The following is a 19,861-nucleotide window of genomic DNA, read 5'->3' on the forward strand; positions in this document are numbered from 1 at the left end:
CTGAGGGATTTTTCCCAGCCCCAGTGTATTTCAGGATAGTCCAGCTCCTTTCCTGGGAGAAGCAAAGACAATTACACTGTTTCCTGCCACAGGGTCACTTTTTGCAGCAGTCTTGCTGAGGTGACCTATTCTGGGGGCATTAGTTACTACATGGAAAGAAAGGGTAAAAACCACACCTAATGCATGTTTTTCAGCAATATTACAATAATTTATAAAGGCATCAAAACAAACTCAACATCTATTAACAAGCTGATTTTGGAAACAAAATTTAAATTATGAGGACATTTTGGTGAAGTTGAAGGCACCTTGAAAGGAGATGGAGTAAAAATGGTTCTGCAGCCTCCTCCTCCCTCCACTGCCAGCCCAGCAGCTGCACAGCTCTTCCCTGCTGCCCTTTCCCCACGTTTGGGGCAGGCAGGGGGAACCCCTCTCTCTCTGCCCACATCAGTATTTACTGTTCCAGGCACAGATTCTGCACATTGATTGGAAAGAGATAAAAAATTGCTTCATGTTTTTGTGTCCCAGCGAGGTCAGTGATGAGTTTTCTTTGTGGATTATTTTGCTCTCAGCATTGCCCAGTAGAAGAACAAGAAAGCAGCCCTGGAGCCCAGCTAGCCCCAGCTGTGCTGCCAGAGTCCCCAGAGGTGTTCCTCAGCCCAGCCAGGGCTGCTGGGGGATGGAGCTGAGGCTCCTGCAGTGTCCTGGGCTCTGGGACAGGCCCTGCTGTCCCTGCAGCTCCCAGCACAGGAGGTGAAGTCACTGTGAACAAGGCCCAGGGACAGCAAATGTCAAATTGCCAGTCCAGGAGATGCTTCAGCCAGGCCTGGGCTCTTCCTTGCAGGGCAGCTACAAGGAATTAAACATTCATTCCAGGCAGCATTTGGACAGGGGACAGACTCCTTGGATTCTTACAAAGCTGGTCCTGCAAAAGGTGCAGCAAAGGCAGCACAGGAGCAAAGATCTCTCAGTGCAACCTGGTTTGAGAAAAACCCATCATCTCTACTGCTCATTAAACTGCTAAAAAGGAATTGCTGCAGGTGGAGTTTGCAAGTAGGAACTTTCACAGTGTCAGAGGTCAAAGCACCCTCCCTGGGCTTCAGTTCTTTAATTGTAAATTTTAACTGCACAGTGGGTTTGAACTGAAGCCAGGCTGGGCACAGTCTCCTTCTGGAGGTGACTTTTCCTGCAGCCAAGGATCCTTTGAGCATCCCCTGATCCCATCAGTTGATATTTTGCTCCAGCTGCAAGAGGGACATGAAGGGACCTGTAGGAGAAATCTCACCTGCCTGGCAGTACAGGTGCTTCTGCCCCTGCCTCAACTCTGCCCTTCATCACTGGAAACATAAAAATAAGACAGGCATCAGGCTGGGCCAGGGCTGTCTGACACCAGCCCCTTCCCTTCTGGGGAAAAAGCTGCTTTTATCAATCTTAAAACCAGGGAAACCTGTGTGCAATAAGTGAACCTTGCCCTTGACCCTTGGTAAAGTCACATTTTGTGACATCATATTTCAGTGAAACCCCTCTTGCTGATGCCTTTGAGGGTGGTTCTTTAAGCTGTTGGAATTGTCCCTTTGCAAGAAATCAGTGGAGTTGGCAGGATCCTAAACTGGGATTTGTGCCAGGTCCCTCATGCAGGTAACACAGCTCCACCAGGCTGCCCCAGCAGCTCTGAGGTACTGTGGGGTTTTCTTGTGTTAAATCATCCCTTGGGTTACTTACACCTAAAAATGAAGACTGGGAAATCCTGATAGGCAGAAATGCCTAAATTGGGTCCCCATCCTTACAGATCTAGTAGCTGCTTCTAAAAGCCTCTGTTTTAACCTGTTCAAATACTCAAGGGAAAGCAGAACCCTAAAATCAAGGCAAGCCTCCAGGGCAGGTAGTGGAGAAACACTGGGAAGAGCTCTCTGTGCTCCACCAATCCTAAGGAGCTTTAATGAGCCTGGGAAGCTCAACAGCTGTTGGATTAACTCTTACTTTGAATTCAGCATCCAGATTTGTTGGTAAAATGTTTTCCACAAAAAGGAAGCAAGGAGTCTGCTGTGGCAATGCACCAGGAGCAGGAGTGGAGCAGTCCCTGCTTCCCTGTCAGGTGTGGCCTGGGTGGTGCCCAGCTGCTCTTGGATACCTGGAAGTGTTGGGGGTTCTTGGAGCTGTCACACCAGGCTCCCTGGCCAGGACACCACGGTCAGGGTGACTTTGTTCCTCTGCTCCTTCAGCATTGGGATTAATTCTGAGTTGCTCATTCCTATTGCTGGCACTCCGTTCACTGCCACGATTTCATCTCCACACCTGCCCAAAGACAGGATCCAGTCAGGACTGGGTTCATGATTAACCCAGCACCCATCCCACCCTAAGCCAAAGCATCAACTCCTCCTTGAAAGAACTTTTCCCCTTGAGTCAGAGGGCAGAGAAAAGGAGAACACTGCCGGTGCTTGGGTGACAGCAGTGAGGGTCAGGCAACAGGGGAGGAGCTGTGCTGGTCAAGCCCTGCTGGCCCAGGTCAGTCCTACAGCTCCAGGCACTGAGCTGTGCTGCCACCACCAGAGCTGTGAGAGGGCCCTGCCCTTCTCTGGCACACCCAGCCCCTTCTGAGGGGCTGAGCCCCCACAGCCCTGTCCCACCCTCCAACAGGAGCCCAGCTGAGCCCAGTGCTCCCAGCTCAGCTCTGGGAGCAAAGCGCAGCTCCCTGCACCCAGCTGTGTCCCCTCCCTCTGTCCGTGGCAGCCCTTGGTGCCCCGGAGCCAGCTCAGCCCCCCTGGAGTGCCTGTGGGGTCCTGCAGCCCCACCCTGCTCCTCTCACTGGGATCTCAGCACAGCCACCTCAGCAAAGCTCGAGTTAAGGTCACTGCACAGGAGAGCTTTTGCTGCTTGTATTGGGATACTTTTCCTACTCCAGGAGGTTTTATAGTCTGGAACCTCCAAGATTCATCTCAAACATCCCCTTTTTACTTTTACCTAATTACTAAATTAAACCCTTCAGAGTTAGATTTTAAAGGGCTGTAAATTCCTTTTCCTTGTACCTTTTTGGAGAAACCAAAACACTGCTTAACGCGGGCCTTAGTTTGTTACAAGCTTGGCAACAGAATTAACTTTCAAACTGTGCAAGAGTCATTAACTGGAGCTGAGCTCCTTCCAAGGCTCAGGGAACCCCCAGCCCTGGTGGTGGTCATGGTTCCCACACACCTACTTGAGGGTACCTCACACCTACTTGAGTTTCCTGTCCCGGAAGGCAGGAGTCCCGGGCACGATGGTTTTGATGAAGAAGGGTTGGTTTCCTTTGCTTTCCTCAAAGCCTCCCACGATGCTGAAGCCCCAACTTTCCAGGTTTCCTTTACTAAGAACAATATCTTGACAGAAGTGAAGGTAGCTGTGTCAAAAACAGAGAAGTTATGAGGAAAATTGCCTGAGCAGGAATTTATGTTTTCCCTCATGGAAAGCACAGCTATGAACAACCTCATTTTCCTGGTTTTTAGGATTTCAGACACTCCTTTGCAAGGTGTGTCTGAGGGTTAATTCTCAAATGGGATGATGCCAGTCCTTCAGAAATCTTTTCTGAGTATTGGTTTAAGAGCTAAGAGGAAATCACCCAGTTCTAGAGGAGTTTGGGATCTGCAACACTCCTGAATAACTTCATGAGTTCTGCTAATAAACACCCTCAGCAGCAGAGACAAAGCCAAATGAACAGCGAGCAGCAGCTACACCCGTGCAAGTGATGAGAGTGGAGGGGTTTGATCCCCTCTGTGCCCTGCATGGGTACAAGGGAGGCTTTCAGCATCACTGGCAGCAGCTGCCAGATGAGAGCAGGGGAGGGCTTTCCTGCAGGATCCAGGATGTGCATTCTGCTATTGGGCTCCTTGGTGAGAGCTCCTGGTTCTGGATGCTGGCCAGTGAGGTCTGTGTCCTCAGGGAGCCTGGGCACGGGGAGATGGAAGTGCCAGCAGCTCTGCCGGAGCTGGTGGCACAGAGCCCCGCGAGGTGACACGGAGGGTGTGGCAGGAGCTCTCCTGGGCCCCGGCTCCCAGGCTGGCTCCAGCTCAGGTTGTATCCTGGCACGGAGGAGCTGTGAAACTGCTGCTCATCATCACCCGCTGAGCTATTCCAGCAGCTAAACTAGCTAAACTTTTCCTAATAAACGTTTTTGCCTCAAGGGCTTTGCTTGAGCGGTTTGCCGAGGAGTTTCAGATTTCAAAAGCCTTCCCAGTTAACTTCTCACCAGGAGAAAGATCCAATTATCAACTTTCAAACTGTAATTTAGTTTTGTAGGAGTTTTTCACACATAAACACCAGGAGACCCAGCTCGAGCTTACTGATTCCTCCATGCTTCCCTTCCACCGGCACCACACAAGTGCAAAAATACAGCTCTGAGCCACGGCCGTGGCAGCTTCTGCAAATGAATAGCCCCGAGAGCAACAGTGGCAAGGACGACGTCAGCACAGAACATAAACAAAAACATCAGGCAGTTCCCCAGGAGCTGGAAAGGGCTGTTTGCTAGGAATCCGTATTCCATATTAAAAAGGGGTTCGAGGAAGAGAAACTTTAATTTGCCACAATCAAAAATGACTGTGGGAAAAGAATTGGAGAGTTTAGGGAAGGTCGAGGTGCAGGGTTTATGGTGCCAAGCACGCTGCTGAGCTGGCAGTTCCTGGTCCCTGCTGGAGCTGCAGGGGTGGGACTGGGAGCTCCTCATGGTTCTTGTGGGAAGAGTCAGACTGGAGTCAGATAAATCCCAGGGAAGAGGGAGGCAGGAAAACTGCTTTTCCACCTCAAGACTTCTCCACAAGCCACACAGTGCACTGTGCTTTCAAGAAACAAAGGTTTTAGAGAGAAAAGATAATCAATCTAAACTTTTGTTTCTGGTACCTTTGGGATCCAGGGTGTGCTGGATTGGAACATGGGCCCAGTCCAAACCAGCTTTTGAGATGGTATTTTATACTGTCAGTGGCTGGTGTGGATTTAACACAATGCTAGGAAGAAATCAAAGTTTCTGTTTGACAGAAACAGAAATCACAGATACAAGAATCATTGCCTGAATGAAACACTGTGGGCTCAAGTGTTGCAAGGATCAAATTCATTTCCCTAGCCCTGAGCACTCATTTCAACTCACACCTTCCAGCATCATGTCTGGGTTCAAACTAGAAAGAAATACGTTCCTCTAAAAGAAAAGGGATACTTCTGCTGGAGCAGAGGAGTAACTGAGGGAAAAAAGCTGAACAAACCCGAAATTGCACATGGAGTTAGCTCTGAGCTCTCACCCTGCAGGACACACCAACACTGGGGCCAGGGCAGCCACAAGGAGTAGATCCCAGTGGAACAGCTGGTGCTGGCTCCAGTCTGGGCACATTTCTGGGGTTTTCTGTGCCATTGTGGTGCACACAGGGTCTGTCAGGGCCACAGGGCAATGGACATTCCCCTGCAGCTCTGGGGGTTTGGTCCTGTGCAAAGGAAACCAGTTTGGGTGGGTCAGGAGCTCTCTGCAGTGGAACCACCCCACAGCAGTGATGGCTCTGGGATCTCACTGCAGCTGCACCTCCCTGGGCCAGCCAGAGGTGCCAGAGGCACCCTGAACATGCCCAGGTGACAAACACCATGTGGGTGACCAGCCAGTGGCCACCAGGTCTCACTGGGAGCAGCTGGGAGAAGCAGGAATTACAGCCCTCTTTAGTGCTGGAAACAGGAGAAAGGTTCTGTCAGCTCTCAAAGTGGGATCCTTGCTGTGTGCCTCCTACCAACCCTCACAGCCAGAACTGCACACACATTCCAAGGCCAGAATTCAGGCTGGAGTAAAAGGAATCTGGAATCACTTCTTGCTTCAGGAGTCAAAAGAAGGGGGAACATCAATACCAGCAGCAAAGGAATTCCCAGCAATGCATTAAATGCAGGTGATGTCAGGACACTCCTGAAATGAAGGCAGGAGACCCAGGAGCAGACTCTAGTCCCTGCAGCAGAGCGTGGGGAGGCTGCAAGTCACCTGACAGCCAGAAAAATTGGGAAAGGAAGAAAAGAAGCCCAGCCAGGCTTTGCCTTGCTGCAGTTCACTGCAGCAGCAGCTCAGGGAACAAAGACCAGGCAGCATCTGAGGGTTTGTGCCCTGCTTTGGGCTGTCCAGGTGCAGCTCAGGGCCAGTTCACACCAGACCTGCCTGGAGCAGCCAGGCCAGTGCCTGGGGGAGCAGAGGGAGATGGGAGGAGGTGCTGAGGACAGGCCAAGTACAGGAGACACAAAGGCTGCCTTTCCTCGGGCTGGTTTGTTGAGCATTTCTTTACAGGCTGCTAAGTAACATAACAGAGGCTTTGTGAGTGGTTCTTCTTTAGGTGTCCCAATGAACAGGGCTGTAAATGAGCCAAGCTTCCCACAGAAGGTTTGGCTTTATGTTCCACCTGCAGATGCTCCTGCAGTCGGCTGGGATGACAAGTGACTCTGCTTTTCAAAGTGTTTTGATGTAACTGCTAAAGGGAGGGAGCCAGAGGTTCACCCTTCCAGGAAGGAGAGGGAAATTCAAGCTTCTCTTGGAGCTTACCAGGTTAAAACCTGTGCTGTAAAGCTTGGCAGCAGGAAAACTCAACTGTGCAGAATCATTTCTGCTTCATGCTGAAGATGACACAGTTACAACAGCCAAGAAGAGTTAGAAAGAATGTCTGCCCCTAAGTGAGATGATCAGATTAGAAACTCCCAGACAGCCCAGGTGTCTCTTGGCTTGTGTTAGGGGATGCAGAAAGAGCCACAGAGGGATTTCAGTCAGTACTTTAGCAAGGACTGTATCTAACATTGACTACTTCTCTTTAAAAAGGGGGTTTCAGGGCCTCCAAAGCATGGTTACTGTCCAACAGGAGTGTGGGAATGATGGGTCACTCCAGAACAGCACTGGAATTTCCTTATGTACTCATTACTCAATGATCTCATTGGCAAATGAGGCTTGCCACTGCCTTTCAGCTAAACAGGAATACCAGGAATGCTTCCAAGTTCATCAACAAAGTAATTAATTTCTAGTGTTTGAGTGAAAGTCAAGCCTGTAATTAACAGCTCTCCATCCAGTCCCTGACAAATATACCTGGGCAATCCAAGCCACGTGATCCAGAGGGGAGACCAGCTGAATCCCTGCTCCCTGATGTCCAGGGCTGGCTCTGGGGAGTTCAGGGACAGGATTTCCAAGGCTTTCAGTGTGACTGAGTGGGAAGCTGCATTGGATTTCAGAGCTGAGACAGCTTCGTAGTAGTTCAGATGAGTCAAATCGATGCCATTTATGCTCAGAAGTACATCCCCTGTTGATGAAATAAAATGGATTATTACAGACCTGGCCTATGGAGCCCATTTCAGCCTCCAGGGGTCATGGGAACTCCCTGTTTCCAGCCTCTCTCAGTGTCCAAGTCCAGCTTCCATTGAAAATACCCCACAGTTCCTAAAGGAGAAAGGGTCTCAGAGCCTCCCTTACCTCTCTTGATTCTGCCATCTCTGAAGAGGCATCCAATGGGCTGCACACTTGTCACATAGATAGGGAGCTTGTTTTTGTTATCCCTTCCACCTCCAATTGTGATTCCCAGAGATTCCTTTGGCTCCTTTTTTATTGCAACTGTCTTCTCATGACTTACATATCCCTGAGGCAAATCCTACAAAGCAATGACAGCACAAAATGCACTTCATTAATGCCTTTAACAGAAGCCCAGCTCTGGAAGACAGCAACATTTGTCTCCTTCATCCAGAGCATTCCAGCAATGTTGCTGGAGGGCAAAGTCAGCTTCCCATGTCCTTGCTGGGTGGGAATACAGAGCAGCATTTCTGAGGTGAACCCTCAGTGCTGTCCTAATGATCCCAAATCCATTTGCTGCAGGGAGATGCTCCCTCTGAGGAGGGGAATTTTGCACTGAGGAAGAAGCTGTGAGCTCATCTCAGGGCTGCTGCCAAGCAGTGAAGCTCTCCCTGACTGAGTGTTTAGGTTGCAGTGAAGGCACACATTAGAGCACAGGCTGTACAACAGGATGTCAATGCTGCTGAGGGATTTAAATGCAGGAACACTCCAGCCACACAGGTCAGGAACACCCTGAGCTCCAGGGACTGAAACACACCACCCTGAGCAGCTGCAGCAGGTTTGTCACTCAGCTGGAAGTTCTACACACAGATTATCTCTCTGGGTTCAGCACCCTGGGGATTGTCCTCTTGCTCCTGCAGTTTATTGTGCCCCACGAAGGGGTGGCAGAGCCACACTGCAGTCACAGCAGCACCACGGGGCCACCTGGGGATTCTCCTCCTGGACCATAGAGGGCTCTGGCTCCACACCAGCTCAGCTGGGTGTCACTGCAACACCCTCAGTGTGCAGGCTTGATGGATGTCAAGAACCAAATCCCAAAATATCTCACGGATGGCAAATTCCTTATTGCCCTTTCCAAATGATTAAACACCGGCTCTGCATCAACACTGAAGAAATTTTGTCACCTTTTTCCCTTAAAATGCTGTTTCCCTATAGATGACAAAGGGGTTTTTCAGTACCAAAAGCCCCAAACCTGCCAAAGCAGGAATGGAGCTGCTGATCAGCCTTCTGTGATAAAACACCATCCCAGAACAGCACAATGCATTTGCTAAACCAGGAACAAGCAGCACCTTGGCCTCATTTCCCAGCCCCACCTTCTGGTAGTTGGATTTCCTCCTGTAGTGGTTCTGGTCTGGTCGCCTCCGGTGGTGCACGGGGCTGCCCCCATTGCTGCTGCTGCTGCTGCTGCTGTTGGAGGTGCTGCCATCCTCCCCTGGCTCCCCCAGCTGCAGCCCAGACTGCCTCAGGATCACAAAGTTCACTCTGGATTCCGTGGTCTGCCCAGAGAAACAAGGAGTGGAAATTAAAAAGACAGAGAAATGGGTTAGAAATGAGGGACAGCCCTCATTGCCCTGGGGAGAGAGAAGGGCTGGCATCAGTTCCTACAGAGGTTCTCCAACAGGTCCTCAATGTGATGCAAAGTCTTTTGTGATGAGCCAGGGAATGTGATTGGAAAAAGAAAAAGGGAATTAGCAAACATGAGTCAGAAGGAACAGGAGCAGAGACAGGCTTCACCTGTGCCTCCCTCCCCCACAAATGCCAAACAAGAGGAGGTGGAAAGGGATGATTAATTCCTGCACTTTGGTACAAACAACCAAAATAGCATCTTGTGTTGTGCCACAGAGCAAACAGAGCTGGAACCCTGGCTGGTCCACACACAGTGACCACAACAAGCACTGGATGCTTTCATTGCACAGGAAGTTGTTAAAGCTCTTTCCCTCCCAGCTTTGTTCATCTATTGTTCACCATCTCCCATCCATTTTTTCCCCAGGGTACCTCTGGTTAAACACTTCACCAGCTGCTTGGCTGGCCTTGGCAGGGCTGCAGGGGAAGTGCTCCATTGTTCCTGCTGCCCTCATTGGGTTTGTTCCTTCAGGTCACCTGACAGAACCTCACTCGGAGGGACTCACTGCAGGGAAGGCCCACGTGCTCACTTGGGGCGTTTCCTGCCCTGCATGGCAGAAATGCAGCTGCTGCTCTCACTCCTTGCCACAGGACCCTGCTTCCCTGGTGCCAGAGTGAATTCCCTGGCCTTGGAAGAGGGATTTTTTTTAAGTTACATTTAAGCAAGGATTTCAATCAGCCCTCAGAGGAACAGATCACGTTTGGAAAACTGTCGCAGTTTTCCACAAATGTCACTTCCAAAGAGATTCAACCCCCAAAGCTCATGAAGCCAGTTCTGAGACTTTGGTAGCTGTTCCAGTGGGATCAAAAGAGTTCCTCATATGGGAGTTGTGTGCACACATTGCAACAGGAATGCAGCAGCACTTGTGGGATGCAAACACATTCTAAGAGGCCACAGAACAGAAGCACGACATGAAAAAGGACCTCAGGGCTGGAACTGCTCTTTCTCCCATGCACTGCATGCCTCTGACAACTGTGAAGAGAACTGCCTCTCCCTCCTGCTGACCTCACATCCTTTCTGGGATATAAACAGAATGGGATGAGGTGCATTGTGTCACAAACTGGAGGCACTTGCCTGGGGAGATAAAGAATTTAAACTGATCTGTGTGATATCTGCTGCACATGCAGCAGTCCTTAATCCTTTAACTAGAATTCCTTGCCCACTTCTTCCACCAAAACATGCTGCAACAGGAGCACATTCCACAGGGAAAGACCACCCCTCTTCTACCCATTCAGTACCTTGGAATGCTTTTAGCCTGAGGTGCCCCACATTGTCTCTTTTCACAAATACAGGTAAAATGGGGAGAAAGGGCTTCAAATCAGTCCAAAGGAATCTGTTCTGATCCCATCTCCAGCCAGCACCTTCAGTGTGACAGCTGGAAGCACAACAGGCTGCCCTGATCCCTCCCTGTCTGCTGCATGAATCCACCCAGTGCATCCCAACATTCCCTGGGCAAGGCTGAGAGGCTGCAAACGCCACACAGGAGCTGCATTCTCCTCAGCTGAACTCCTGTGCCATGAGCCACTGCTTCCCCTCAGACCTGTCAGGGCTGACTCACCTCAGATTCCCACTCTTGGTGTTTATCTTCATTTGGAAGTGGTGCTTCCCACACATCCAGAGGGGAGTCACTTTCCATGACAGATATTTGGGGGAATGCAGCTCACCCTGGTGTGTTCTGTTAGCCCTGGCTCAGAACAGGAGCCCTGTCATCAGCCCCTCACAGCCATTTCCACACAGCCTCTCCATGTCTGAACTCACCTGGATTATCTGGGCAGCAGCCTCAGGAGTTCCTTGCCTCAAATCCTGACCATTTATTGAAAGGACTCTGTCATTCCGACTCAGCTTCCCATTCTTGGCTGCCAAGCCCCCCTCTAAGAGATCCAGAATAAAAATCCCTGCCTCGTCAGTCTTCCTGATCAGTTTGATTCCCAAGGGCTCGGATCGGTCTCTCTTCACCAAGGTGACGTGGATCACTTCCCGGCTGGTGGAAGTGGAATCCTGCTGGGCAGTCCTGTTGGAAAAGCCCTTCTCCTGCAGGACCATGAGGTGCAGAACAGGCCCTGGGTGGCGCAGGAAGGAGACAGCCTGGCAGTGAGTCACGCTGCTGATGTTGACGCCATTCACCTACAAAGACAAACAAAGCACTCACTAATCAGAGCCCACATTAATTAGGCACTGTCCACAGTGGGGCCTGGCCAGGCTGGGGCAGCATGGAAAACTCCATCCTGCAATCCTGACTCTGATGCACATTAGGGAGCAAAGTTTTCTGAAAAAGAATGAAGAAAGCTGATGGAATTAGACTGTAATTGGTGAATAACTGAGGCCAGGGACAAGACAGGACAACTCACACAGCTAACAAACCTAAAAATGTTCAGTCATTCCTTCCATGCCATGTAAATGTAGATCTGCTTTTCCTTAATTTCCAGCATTCAGGCTTGGAGAAGACCCAAATTTCCACTTTTGAGTGGTCCATAGTCTACAGGCTTCTGGAATCATCCACTTAATTATGTGATTATAGGCTGACTCTGAGAAGGACATGTTTTGCTTTGCCTGTTATCACATAAGATTCTGTGCCATCTTTTAGGATGTAAACAGGGCTCCTAAGTGTGGGACCTGCCCTATTTGCTGAGACTAAGACATGGGCAATCCAGCTGGATAAAACAGGAATCACTCCATTGGTCTGCCTGAGAAAGCAGCTCAGAGATCTCATCAGCCACCTGTGTGGGGGCTGCCAGCCCTTCCTGATGCCCAATCCCATGGGACAGTGAGGATTTACAGCTTGGCAGATGATTGGGCAACCATGGCTGGAGGTGCTAACAGTTGTCACCGTGTGTACAAGGTGTCACCTCAGTCACCCAGGGCCACACAGCCCTGCCAATGTGGGCAGTGCCCTGGCTGTGGGTCAGGTGGAGGCTGGAGCTCTGCATTTACTCACATTTTGGAGCTGATACTCACTGCCAGTCAGCAGCTCTCACCCTGGACCTGCCCACGGAGAATATGCAGCTTAAGCAACACAGTGGAGCAAGCAATTATGAGACTTCCTAACTAGAGCAGAGAAATGGGGCTGCTGTGTGAAATTTATCAGGTAGGGATCTTTTACTTTATCCAAAAGGGCCTACATTTCAAAAAGCTGTCAAATATGCAAGGGAAATACGAGTCTGACTGGAAGGAATGCCAGAAGTGCTCCTGAGCCCCAGCAGACACACAATGCTGCTGACACAGAGGTCTGAGCAGTGCTCTAAAACCCTCAGCTGCAGAGATTTCCCAGTTTTTGCAGGCACTCTCCTCCCCCAGTCAAAGGAAGCAATGGGGCTACCAGGGGGTTTTCCCTACCTCAAGGATGTGGTCTCCAGGAGCAATTCTTCCATCAGCAGCAATCACAGAGTCCCGCAGCACTTCCTGAACAACGATGTTCCCCAGGGGGGTGTCCTTACCCCCAACTATCCTCATCCCCAGCTCTTCCTCAGGATCTTCCCGGTGGATTTCAATGGTGGTAGTTTCAGCCACAAGACTGGTTCTCTGAGGAAGGTCTGGTTGTGGAAATTGAAGAGAAAAAACAACACATTAACAGAATTTTCCTTTTCACAGCACCCCAAGATTCAGGTTGTGTTCAGTCTGGAACATCTGGAGGAAAACCAGCCATGAGGAGACATAAGGTCACATAAAAAGCTTAAAACCCCTCTGTTTCTTTAGAGCTTCTCCAGATTTTTTCCCATTTTCTCCTAGCTTTTGGTGAACTCAAACTCTAAATTATTGTTGCTTGGGATTTATGAAAAGGCATTCAGTATGGTTGGGCTATATTAAGAGATTTGTTTTTCTCCTGTGATAGCTTCGCCTGCTAGAAGCACACACATAACAAATTCCAGTTTCCATGATGCCCATGAGGGAAAGGGACTACCCAGCTGTAATTACTGCTCTGCAACTTCCTTCCTCTAATTTCCTTTGCTCCCCTTTTCCCATCCCCCCTGTAGAACAGGAGGAATGTTTGGCTGTTTCACAGCATACTGGAGATGAAGCAACGCTGCACTTTGAAGATGAAAGTTGCTGTTAGCAAGTGGGCTGAGATCTCCCAGCCTGGGGACACTCAGGCAGGCCCAGCACTGCCTGGCAGAGTGAAGGGCAGGTGTCACACCAGGGATGCAAAACCTGCTCCAGGTGTGCTTTGGGAAAATGCCAACGGGGAACTGAACTGACCTGTGAGTTACCTCTGTCCCAGGCACAGGGGCTGGCAGTTGAGCCTAACTTTGAGACAAGGCACTGAGGTTTCCACGCTGCTGCCTCCTACCAAGCTGAGACAAGGCTGCTACACTGAAGTGGAGATGCTGATTTGATCTGCAAGGCTTCCAGAGCTGCCTGTTAATCAAAACCTAACTTATGCTAGAAAAACACCAGGAGGGAGGTACTGACCACTCCAGGAAACTGCCTGTATATTTAACTTTCCTAACATGATTAAACAAGAACCTGGAACACTTCCTAGTTACTAATTATCTGGGTTCTGCAAGGGCTTTAAGTGCTCCACGTTCACATTGACAGGGACTGCCTTTGTTTCTCCACAGAAAACTGCAAATACTCACTGCAATCTCACAGAGTTTCTCCAAGTGGCTTTGTACAGTTTTGTGCCTGTGAGCAGATTCTGCCACCCCTGATGCACATGAATGCATCTCCCTTCTGCTGAAGGAAGAGATGCCTCTGATGACTACTAATGGCTGAGTAGCATTAAGGATGTCTGACAGTGCTGGGGGCAGTTAAAAATTGAATTTTCTGAGATAATTGCCTCATTGGTATATCATGAAAGGTAAATACATAGTTCCACTTCTGTCCCAAACTCTCACCTTCTTCAGTCTCCTCAAAAGCTGGATTAACCAGTCCAGGCTCTGCAGTCCCCAGTGACACCACAGCAGCTCCAGAGCTTTCTGCCACAAGTGAGGAGCCTCCACCTGGGAGCTCTGGATCCTTGGGTGTGTTTGTGTCCCCCTTGGCAGGAGGCTCTTCCTTCCCTTTGGAAATGGGATTCCTTTTCCGCTGGAGCTCAGATTTGTATTTCTTAAACCCAGGACACCTGGAGAGAGATTGGCAGGGACTGTCAGTGACTGTCTCTGCCTGGGCAGGTGACCCAGCACACGAAAGCTCTGACAAACCTGTGGGAAGAAGCTGGTTCCAGATCTCACCAGAGCAGTCCTGGTTTCTCAGATGATAAAACTGATTCTCATTTGACCTTCAGTTTCTACTTATACAAGTATCAGCTTAAGTGCAGTGGCTTATTATTTCACCACTTTTGAAATTATTAAGCAAATTATTTGAAAAATAAGAATGTAATAGAAACAGAAGTCTCCTTTGCTAAATATTTACCTGGCAAACAATCCATAAAGAAAACAATCCTTCTTAAATATAAGCAAATACTGAGCTCTGACGTACAGATCACTATGAACTGTACCTTGATACAAAGAAAGTGGCTCAAGTTTCAAGCTCAGCTTTGAATTAGGCTTTGTTTTAACACACCAGCTACACACGAAAGCAGCAAGGGAGGATTGGGCATTTTCTGTTGTGGAATGAGACCTGACCCTGGACCTGGTGCACTCCCAGGCCATGCAGGTGATGGCTCTACCTGAATGGGAACAATTGAATTCCTAATCCCACTGAGTGCTCTCCAGAGGTCAGAGGTCCCAGAATTGGGATGTAATTGTGCACACAGAGTGTGCCCTGGATGCAGAATCATCACCAGCCTGCCTCAGCACTAATGGATGACAAAGAACAGCTCTTTTATCACAAGTGTTTATAAAAAAGTGAGGAGGTGATAAATGCAAAAACATCACTTTCAGAGACATGAGTAGTACTGGGTGTTCACCAGAGTCACTTTTCAAATTAAACTGAACTACTTACACTCTGGCTAAAGAAGTCTCATCCCAGTATTACTTCCTCTGGTTTATTCCTACTCATTTATTCTCCAAGCAGTAAAATAACCCCAAACATAATGACAGAAGCTGAATAATCTTCTTGTGCACATGTCCCTCTTCAGATATCAAAACATAAATTCGATTTGCAAAAGGCAGGGAAGTTTCCCGAGAAAACAAGTTACTGTGTGCTTCTTCTTTCCTTAAATCTTCTCCTATCAGTTAATCTCACTTAAAACAAGAAAACACCCAAATCCCAGTGCAATTTTCTTTTTTTTCTCTCTCTGTTTTTCAGTGTGATGATCCACTTGCACTCACAGCCCAGGTGAAATAGCCTGGAATCCTAGAGTACTCTGTCCCCAAGAAAGATTCAAACAACGGTGGAATATAGAAGAGAATGATACAGTTTCCAGGCAGGTCTCTAATGTAAACATCTGAGGTGCCTCTCTCCCTCCCCTATGTGTAACTCCTGTGCCAGAGGGATTGCAGAGTGACAGGAGTTTACTGATAGCAGGGCAGATTTGCAGAGCAGAGGAAGGCCCAGCCCTGGTGTGAGCCATGGCCCCAGCCCGAGCAGCCAGGACAAAGGGCTGCTTCAAGAAAAAGGAGAATATAAACTTTCACTGAAGAGAAAGGGGCACCCAAGCACCCTCCATCCCTTCCCCTGGCTCTAACACAAGCTCTCAGCTTGTGGGGACTGAAGACAATGAAAACACAAAGGTTCATCCTTGGCTGGAGCTGCAAAGGTATCCTAAGTGTACCTGCTCCCTGGTTGGCTTATTTTTAAAATATGTCATTGCCACAACAAACTACAACACAGCTGAATGAAACAAGCCTGTGGCATTTCCCATTGCTGACAAATCCACCCTGCCAAGGAAGGTCTGTTCCACCTGCAGCAGGGCTTGCACTTAGCCCCCCTCCCTGCAAATCATTAACCAGGTAGGAACAAGGGTTCTCCACGCACCACTGCAAGAGCTCTGTCACCTGCACTCCTTTTAAAGTGACAGTGTCCTGCCTGCCACCAGCTCAAGCAGCAGGGAAGCACCAAAAAGTCTCCCTTCCTCTACACAAGAGGAACATTAAAAAACATAGTAATTTTCATTTGCTTCTCTTTCTCAGCAAAAGAATGAGAGAAGATAATGGAATTATAAGTAGGTGTTTCAGCAAGTGCACAATGTGCAGCTTGGAGGGACTTGCACTATTTGAATCAAAGACTTACGTATTGCACATCTTAATTGGACCAATTAAACTGGCAGCACTGCACAATCCCTTGCTTTCAGAGCCTTGACTTTGTGCCTTTCTTCTCTGCACAAGGGAAACAAGAATAAGCTTGTTTGCAACAACTCCAGAGCTGGTGGCCCAGTTGAGGACCCACAAATGTCTGGGTGTTTGACAGGTTTAGCATCTGCAGACAGGCTGAAGGTGAGCAGCTCAGAGCAGACAATTACACTGTCCTCACCCACCCACCTCTGCAGCCTCACCCTGGCTTCTCTGGTGTCCCACCTTGCCCCAGTTTAGGGAGCTGCTCTGAGAACAGAGGGCTCTGATAAGCAGCACAGCAGCCCTGGCAATAGCAGGATGGAAAGGGGAATGCACCTGTTCTGCAGGTGAGCTTCCAGCTCACAGCGCTGCATGGTCTGCTGGCACTCAGCCTTGAAAGGACACAGCACAACCAGCTTATCCAGCAGGTTCCTCACCAGCAGGCTGGACTTGTGGCACTGCTGGAAGGAGAGCTTCTTGCGATCCATGGGACAGAAGTTGTACTCCTGCATGAAGTTCTCGAGGCACTTGAAGCAGTACGTGTGCCCACAGGGCGTGTCCATGGGCTGCAGCAGGGGCTGCAGGCAGATGTGGCAGATGAGCTCATCGTCCACCTCGTCCTGGAAGTTGTACAGGTGATTGTCCAGCAAGGGGTGGGCCTGGCCACACTCACAGCACAGCTCGGGGACTTGGGGCACGCTTTCCTCAGTGACGGGGTCAGCCATGGCAGCCAGCACCAGGGAGGAGATTGTCACACAGCAGCTCTGCCACAGACCTTTAGGGAAAGGGAGAGACATTTCCAGCCAACCGCCTGCTTTGAATGTTAAAAGTTAAACTGTATTCCTGCCTGGAGCTTCCTCCCCCAGAACCTGCACCCCCAGCTGGCCCCCAGAGAGCTCTTCCTTCCAGAGGCACCCTGTGAATGAACAGCCCAGGCACCAGAGGATGCAAGACCTCATTCAGCACAAGGTTCAAGCACGTGGATAAACTGAGGCTTAAACTTTACACACACACACACACACCAGAGACAGACTAAATAAACTCTGCCCAGCACAGGGACTAGAAAAGCTGAGACAAAAACTGCATGTTTTTGATGGAGAACAACCCAGAGAGGGAAGGGAAAGGAAGGATACACAAGACAGTGATTTTTAAACTTCCTCTGGCTTTTCTGATTATACCAAATCTTTTAAAGACGCGTGTGGTGAAAAGCCAAATTGGGGACTTCTGGTTGTTAGAATTTTTGTTTTGTATTTGGGGGGGTAGGGAGGATGAGGCAAAAGAAGAGGAATAAATTTCAAAAGAAACTTAAATCTAAACCACATTTCCTTCCTTTCAAGCCCACTCCCTTCAAAAAAATTTGTTTTAACAAACAATGCATTGTTCCCCACTCATCCATGCCTAAGTTCCCCCATGGAAACAAATTTCCTATAAAAAGACTAAAGCTTCCTAAGTGGAAAAAAACATAAAGAATAGTCCACATCATTTGTTGCAAGGTTAGAGAGAGGATTGAGCCTCAGCTCCTCTCAGCCAGGGAGAGCAGGATAAGGGACAAACTGAGTCCTTGTGGCTGCTGCTCTGATTTTAACAGAAATCTCTTCAGTCACATCCATTTTGAATCTTGCCTGTTGTAATTAAATATAAAATTCACTTGAGTTTCCTAGCAGATTACAGGCACAGGGATGACTGCAGGGAGGATTTTTTTAACCTGGCAGTTATTTTAATGAAGTAGGAAATGTGGTATTAAAGGAAGCAAACTACATTACACGGTGGGGGGTGTTGTGGTGATGTTTTGAGGAGTTTGTGATTGGTGGAGTTTTTTTTAAGTAAAGAATCCCAGACTCTGAAAACAAAAAAAATTACAAAACTGTGATGAAATGGAAAATTTCTGACAGATGATGTGGAAAACACCTGAAAACAATGATTTTATCTGGAACAGGTAAGCAAGAAGGAACACTGGTCTGCACCAGTGCCTGGAGGACACAGCTGGCACACAGCAGAACTCAGGGGAGACAAGAACAATAAGATAGCAGGAACAGCAAGAAAAAATTAGTCATGAGTTTCTAATAAAAATCATACATCACTCCAATTAATTGTCAAGGTAAGTCAGCTATTTAATTAAAGGAAGAATGTATCACCAACAGAATCAGCCATTTCACAGGCAAATTCTTACCCAGCCATAGGAACATGTTCACTTCAAAAGATTAAAACATCACTGTCACGGTTCCAGGTGGGTACAACAGGAGTTATTTGCTCCTCTCTCCCTGCTGCAGTGCCAAGAAAGCATCTTCCCCTTGAGGGAAGCACTCAGGCTGGGTGAACATCCCCGAGTCCTCTGTTTGCATTCCCTCCTCAACTCCTGCATGGCTGGTGCTCCCCAAACAAAGCACAGCTCTCAGACAGCACCCATGGAAATGAAAGCTGAAGTGGCCATGACCTCCTCTCTCAGAAATCTGCCTGCTTTTGGTGCTTGCCTCCACCTGAAACAGGCTGCCCTTCTGTTTGCCTTACTGGCCTTTTTGCCAGCCTTCAGCTGATCTTGAATGATCTTACAGGTGCAAAAGGAGCATTTCAACATCAGACCATCACTTAACATCTCCTCAATTCTAATCAATCAACTCAGCACCAACAGGTAATAAAACAAGGAGCTTCCAAGGCAAACAGTACCAATCAGAAATACTTGTGCTTCGGGTTGGACTATTTGCATAAAACTTTGGCAGGTGATGAAACAAATCCACTTTCTTAGCAAAAACAAACCTCACAGTAATTTTGCTGATAAACTACTTTTATTGGGGTTTTTTTGGTTTTTTTTCAGATTATTTATCAAATTCATTCTCTGCTCTGTGTTTAAAGGTTACACAAGATGAATCCCATTGATGAGTAATTTCTAAGTAATAACTTGTGGAAGATAAAAGTGTCACCAAAATTTTGCTGCTCCAAGCCGATCTGCTGTCTCACTTCCAGATCCTTGAAAACAAGGGGTGAAGATTTCATTTAAAGGTGCCCAGGTGAATTTTACTTTTCCACCACTGTCCCTTCAACAAGGAGGACACTCCTGCAGACACCAGGGAACCCAAGGCTGACACCTCTGTGATGAAACCCAGCCCAGAGCCTTGGGCAAGGCAGGGCTGAGTGAGCAGCACGAGGAGGGCAGCAGGCTCAAACAAGCCTCCCTTGCTCAGGGACTCAGGCACTAAGCAGAGCTTCTGTAAGGGAAGAATTGCTAAAATCTCATCCAGTACAGATGTTGCTGCAGCCCAACAAGGCAGAGTTGAAGTATGTAGAAAATCAGTGTTTCATCATAACAGGCATGGCTCCCCTCAGCTTCAATGAGCCACGTCAGAAGTCAATCCAGAGAGCCCACAGGATCCCAGCTTTGGAGGGGAGTGACACAAATTCCATCCTTTGCAACCCAATCCCAGTTCCTCATTCTAACCTCCAAAGGCCAGACCAACCCAATCAACCCCTCCATCCTTGTGCTGCTTTTTTGTTCCATCATTTCCCACTCTCCAGCTTCCTTCCAGCAAAGGGTGGCACCTTCCCTGCTGTTGCATTTCCCCAAAGTTCTGGAATCTCTCCGTGGCTTTTCACCCACATCATGAGGGAATCACAACATCAGGATCCAGCTTGGTCCCCAGTTACTCCACGCTGACTGCCTGGAATTGTTAAAGCCTGACACAAACATGTGCTGCTCTAAGGGACTCTGCTGCTCTAAAAGGGTGATACAAGAAATGCCTCTGGAATCAGAATTATTTGGAGAGTAACACACCCTATGCCTAACAA

General features: G+C 48.6%; 1 protein-coding gene across 3 annotated transcripts in view; it reads right to left on the reverse strand.

Moving 5' to 3' along the window:
• Window positions 1–186: 186 nt before the first annotated feature.
• LOC132334030 (ligand of Numb protein X 2-like) overlaps window positions 187–19,861 on the reverse strand; it is a 28,976-nt gene continuing 9,301 nt past the window's right edge. For 2 of the 3 annotated variants that reach the window (XM_059859719.1, XM_059859720.1), the window contains exons 2-10: window positions 16,418–16,856; window positions 13,763–13,989; window positions 12,264–12,460; window positions 10,689–11,054; window positions 8,620–8,802; window positions 7,433–7,607; window positions 7,052–7,262; window positions 3,212–3,370; window positions 187–2,292 (exon numbers count right to left, since the gene is read on the reverse strand). In XM_059859719.1, the coding sequence (XP_059715702.1) occupies window positions 2,157–2,292; window positions 3,212–3,370; window positions 7,052–7,262; window positions 7,433–7,607; window positions 8,620–8,802; window positions 10,689–11,054; window positions 12,264–12,460; window positions 13,763–13,989; window positions 16,418–16,806 (2,043 nt within the window). In that variant the 5' untranslated portion in view covers window positions 16,807–16,856 and the 3' untranslated portion in view covers window positions 187–2,156. The remainder of the gene's footprint in view (window positions 2,293–3,211; window positions 3,371–7,051; window positions 7,263–7,432; window positions 7,608–8,619; window positions 8,803–10,688; window positions 11,055–12,263; window positions 12,461–13,762; window positions 13,990–16,417; window positions 16,857–19,861) is intronic. The other variant, XM_059859722.1, reaches the window with a different exon arrangement.

Source organism: Haemorhous mexicanus, chromosome 14 (assembly GCF_027477595.1).
Source record: "Haemorhous mexicanus isolate bHaeMex1 chromosome 14, bHaeMex1.pri, whole genome shotgun sequence".
Taxonomy (NCBI): domain Eukaryota; kingdom Metazoa; phylum Chordata; class Aves; order Passeriformes; family Fringillidae; genus Haemorhous; species Haemorhous mexicanus.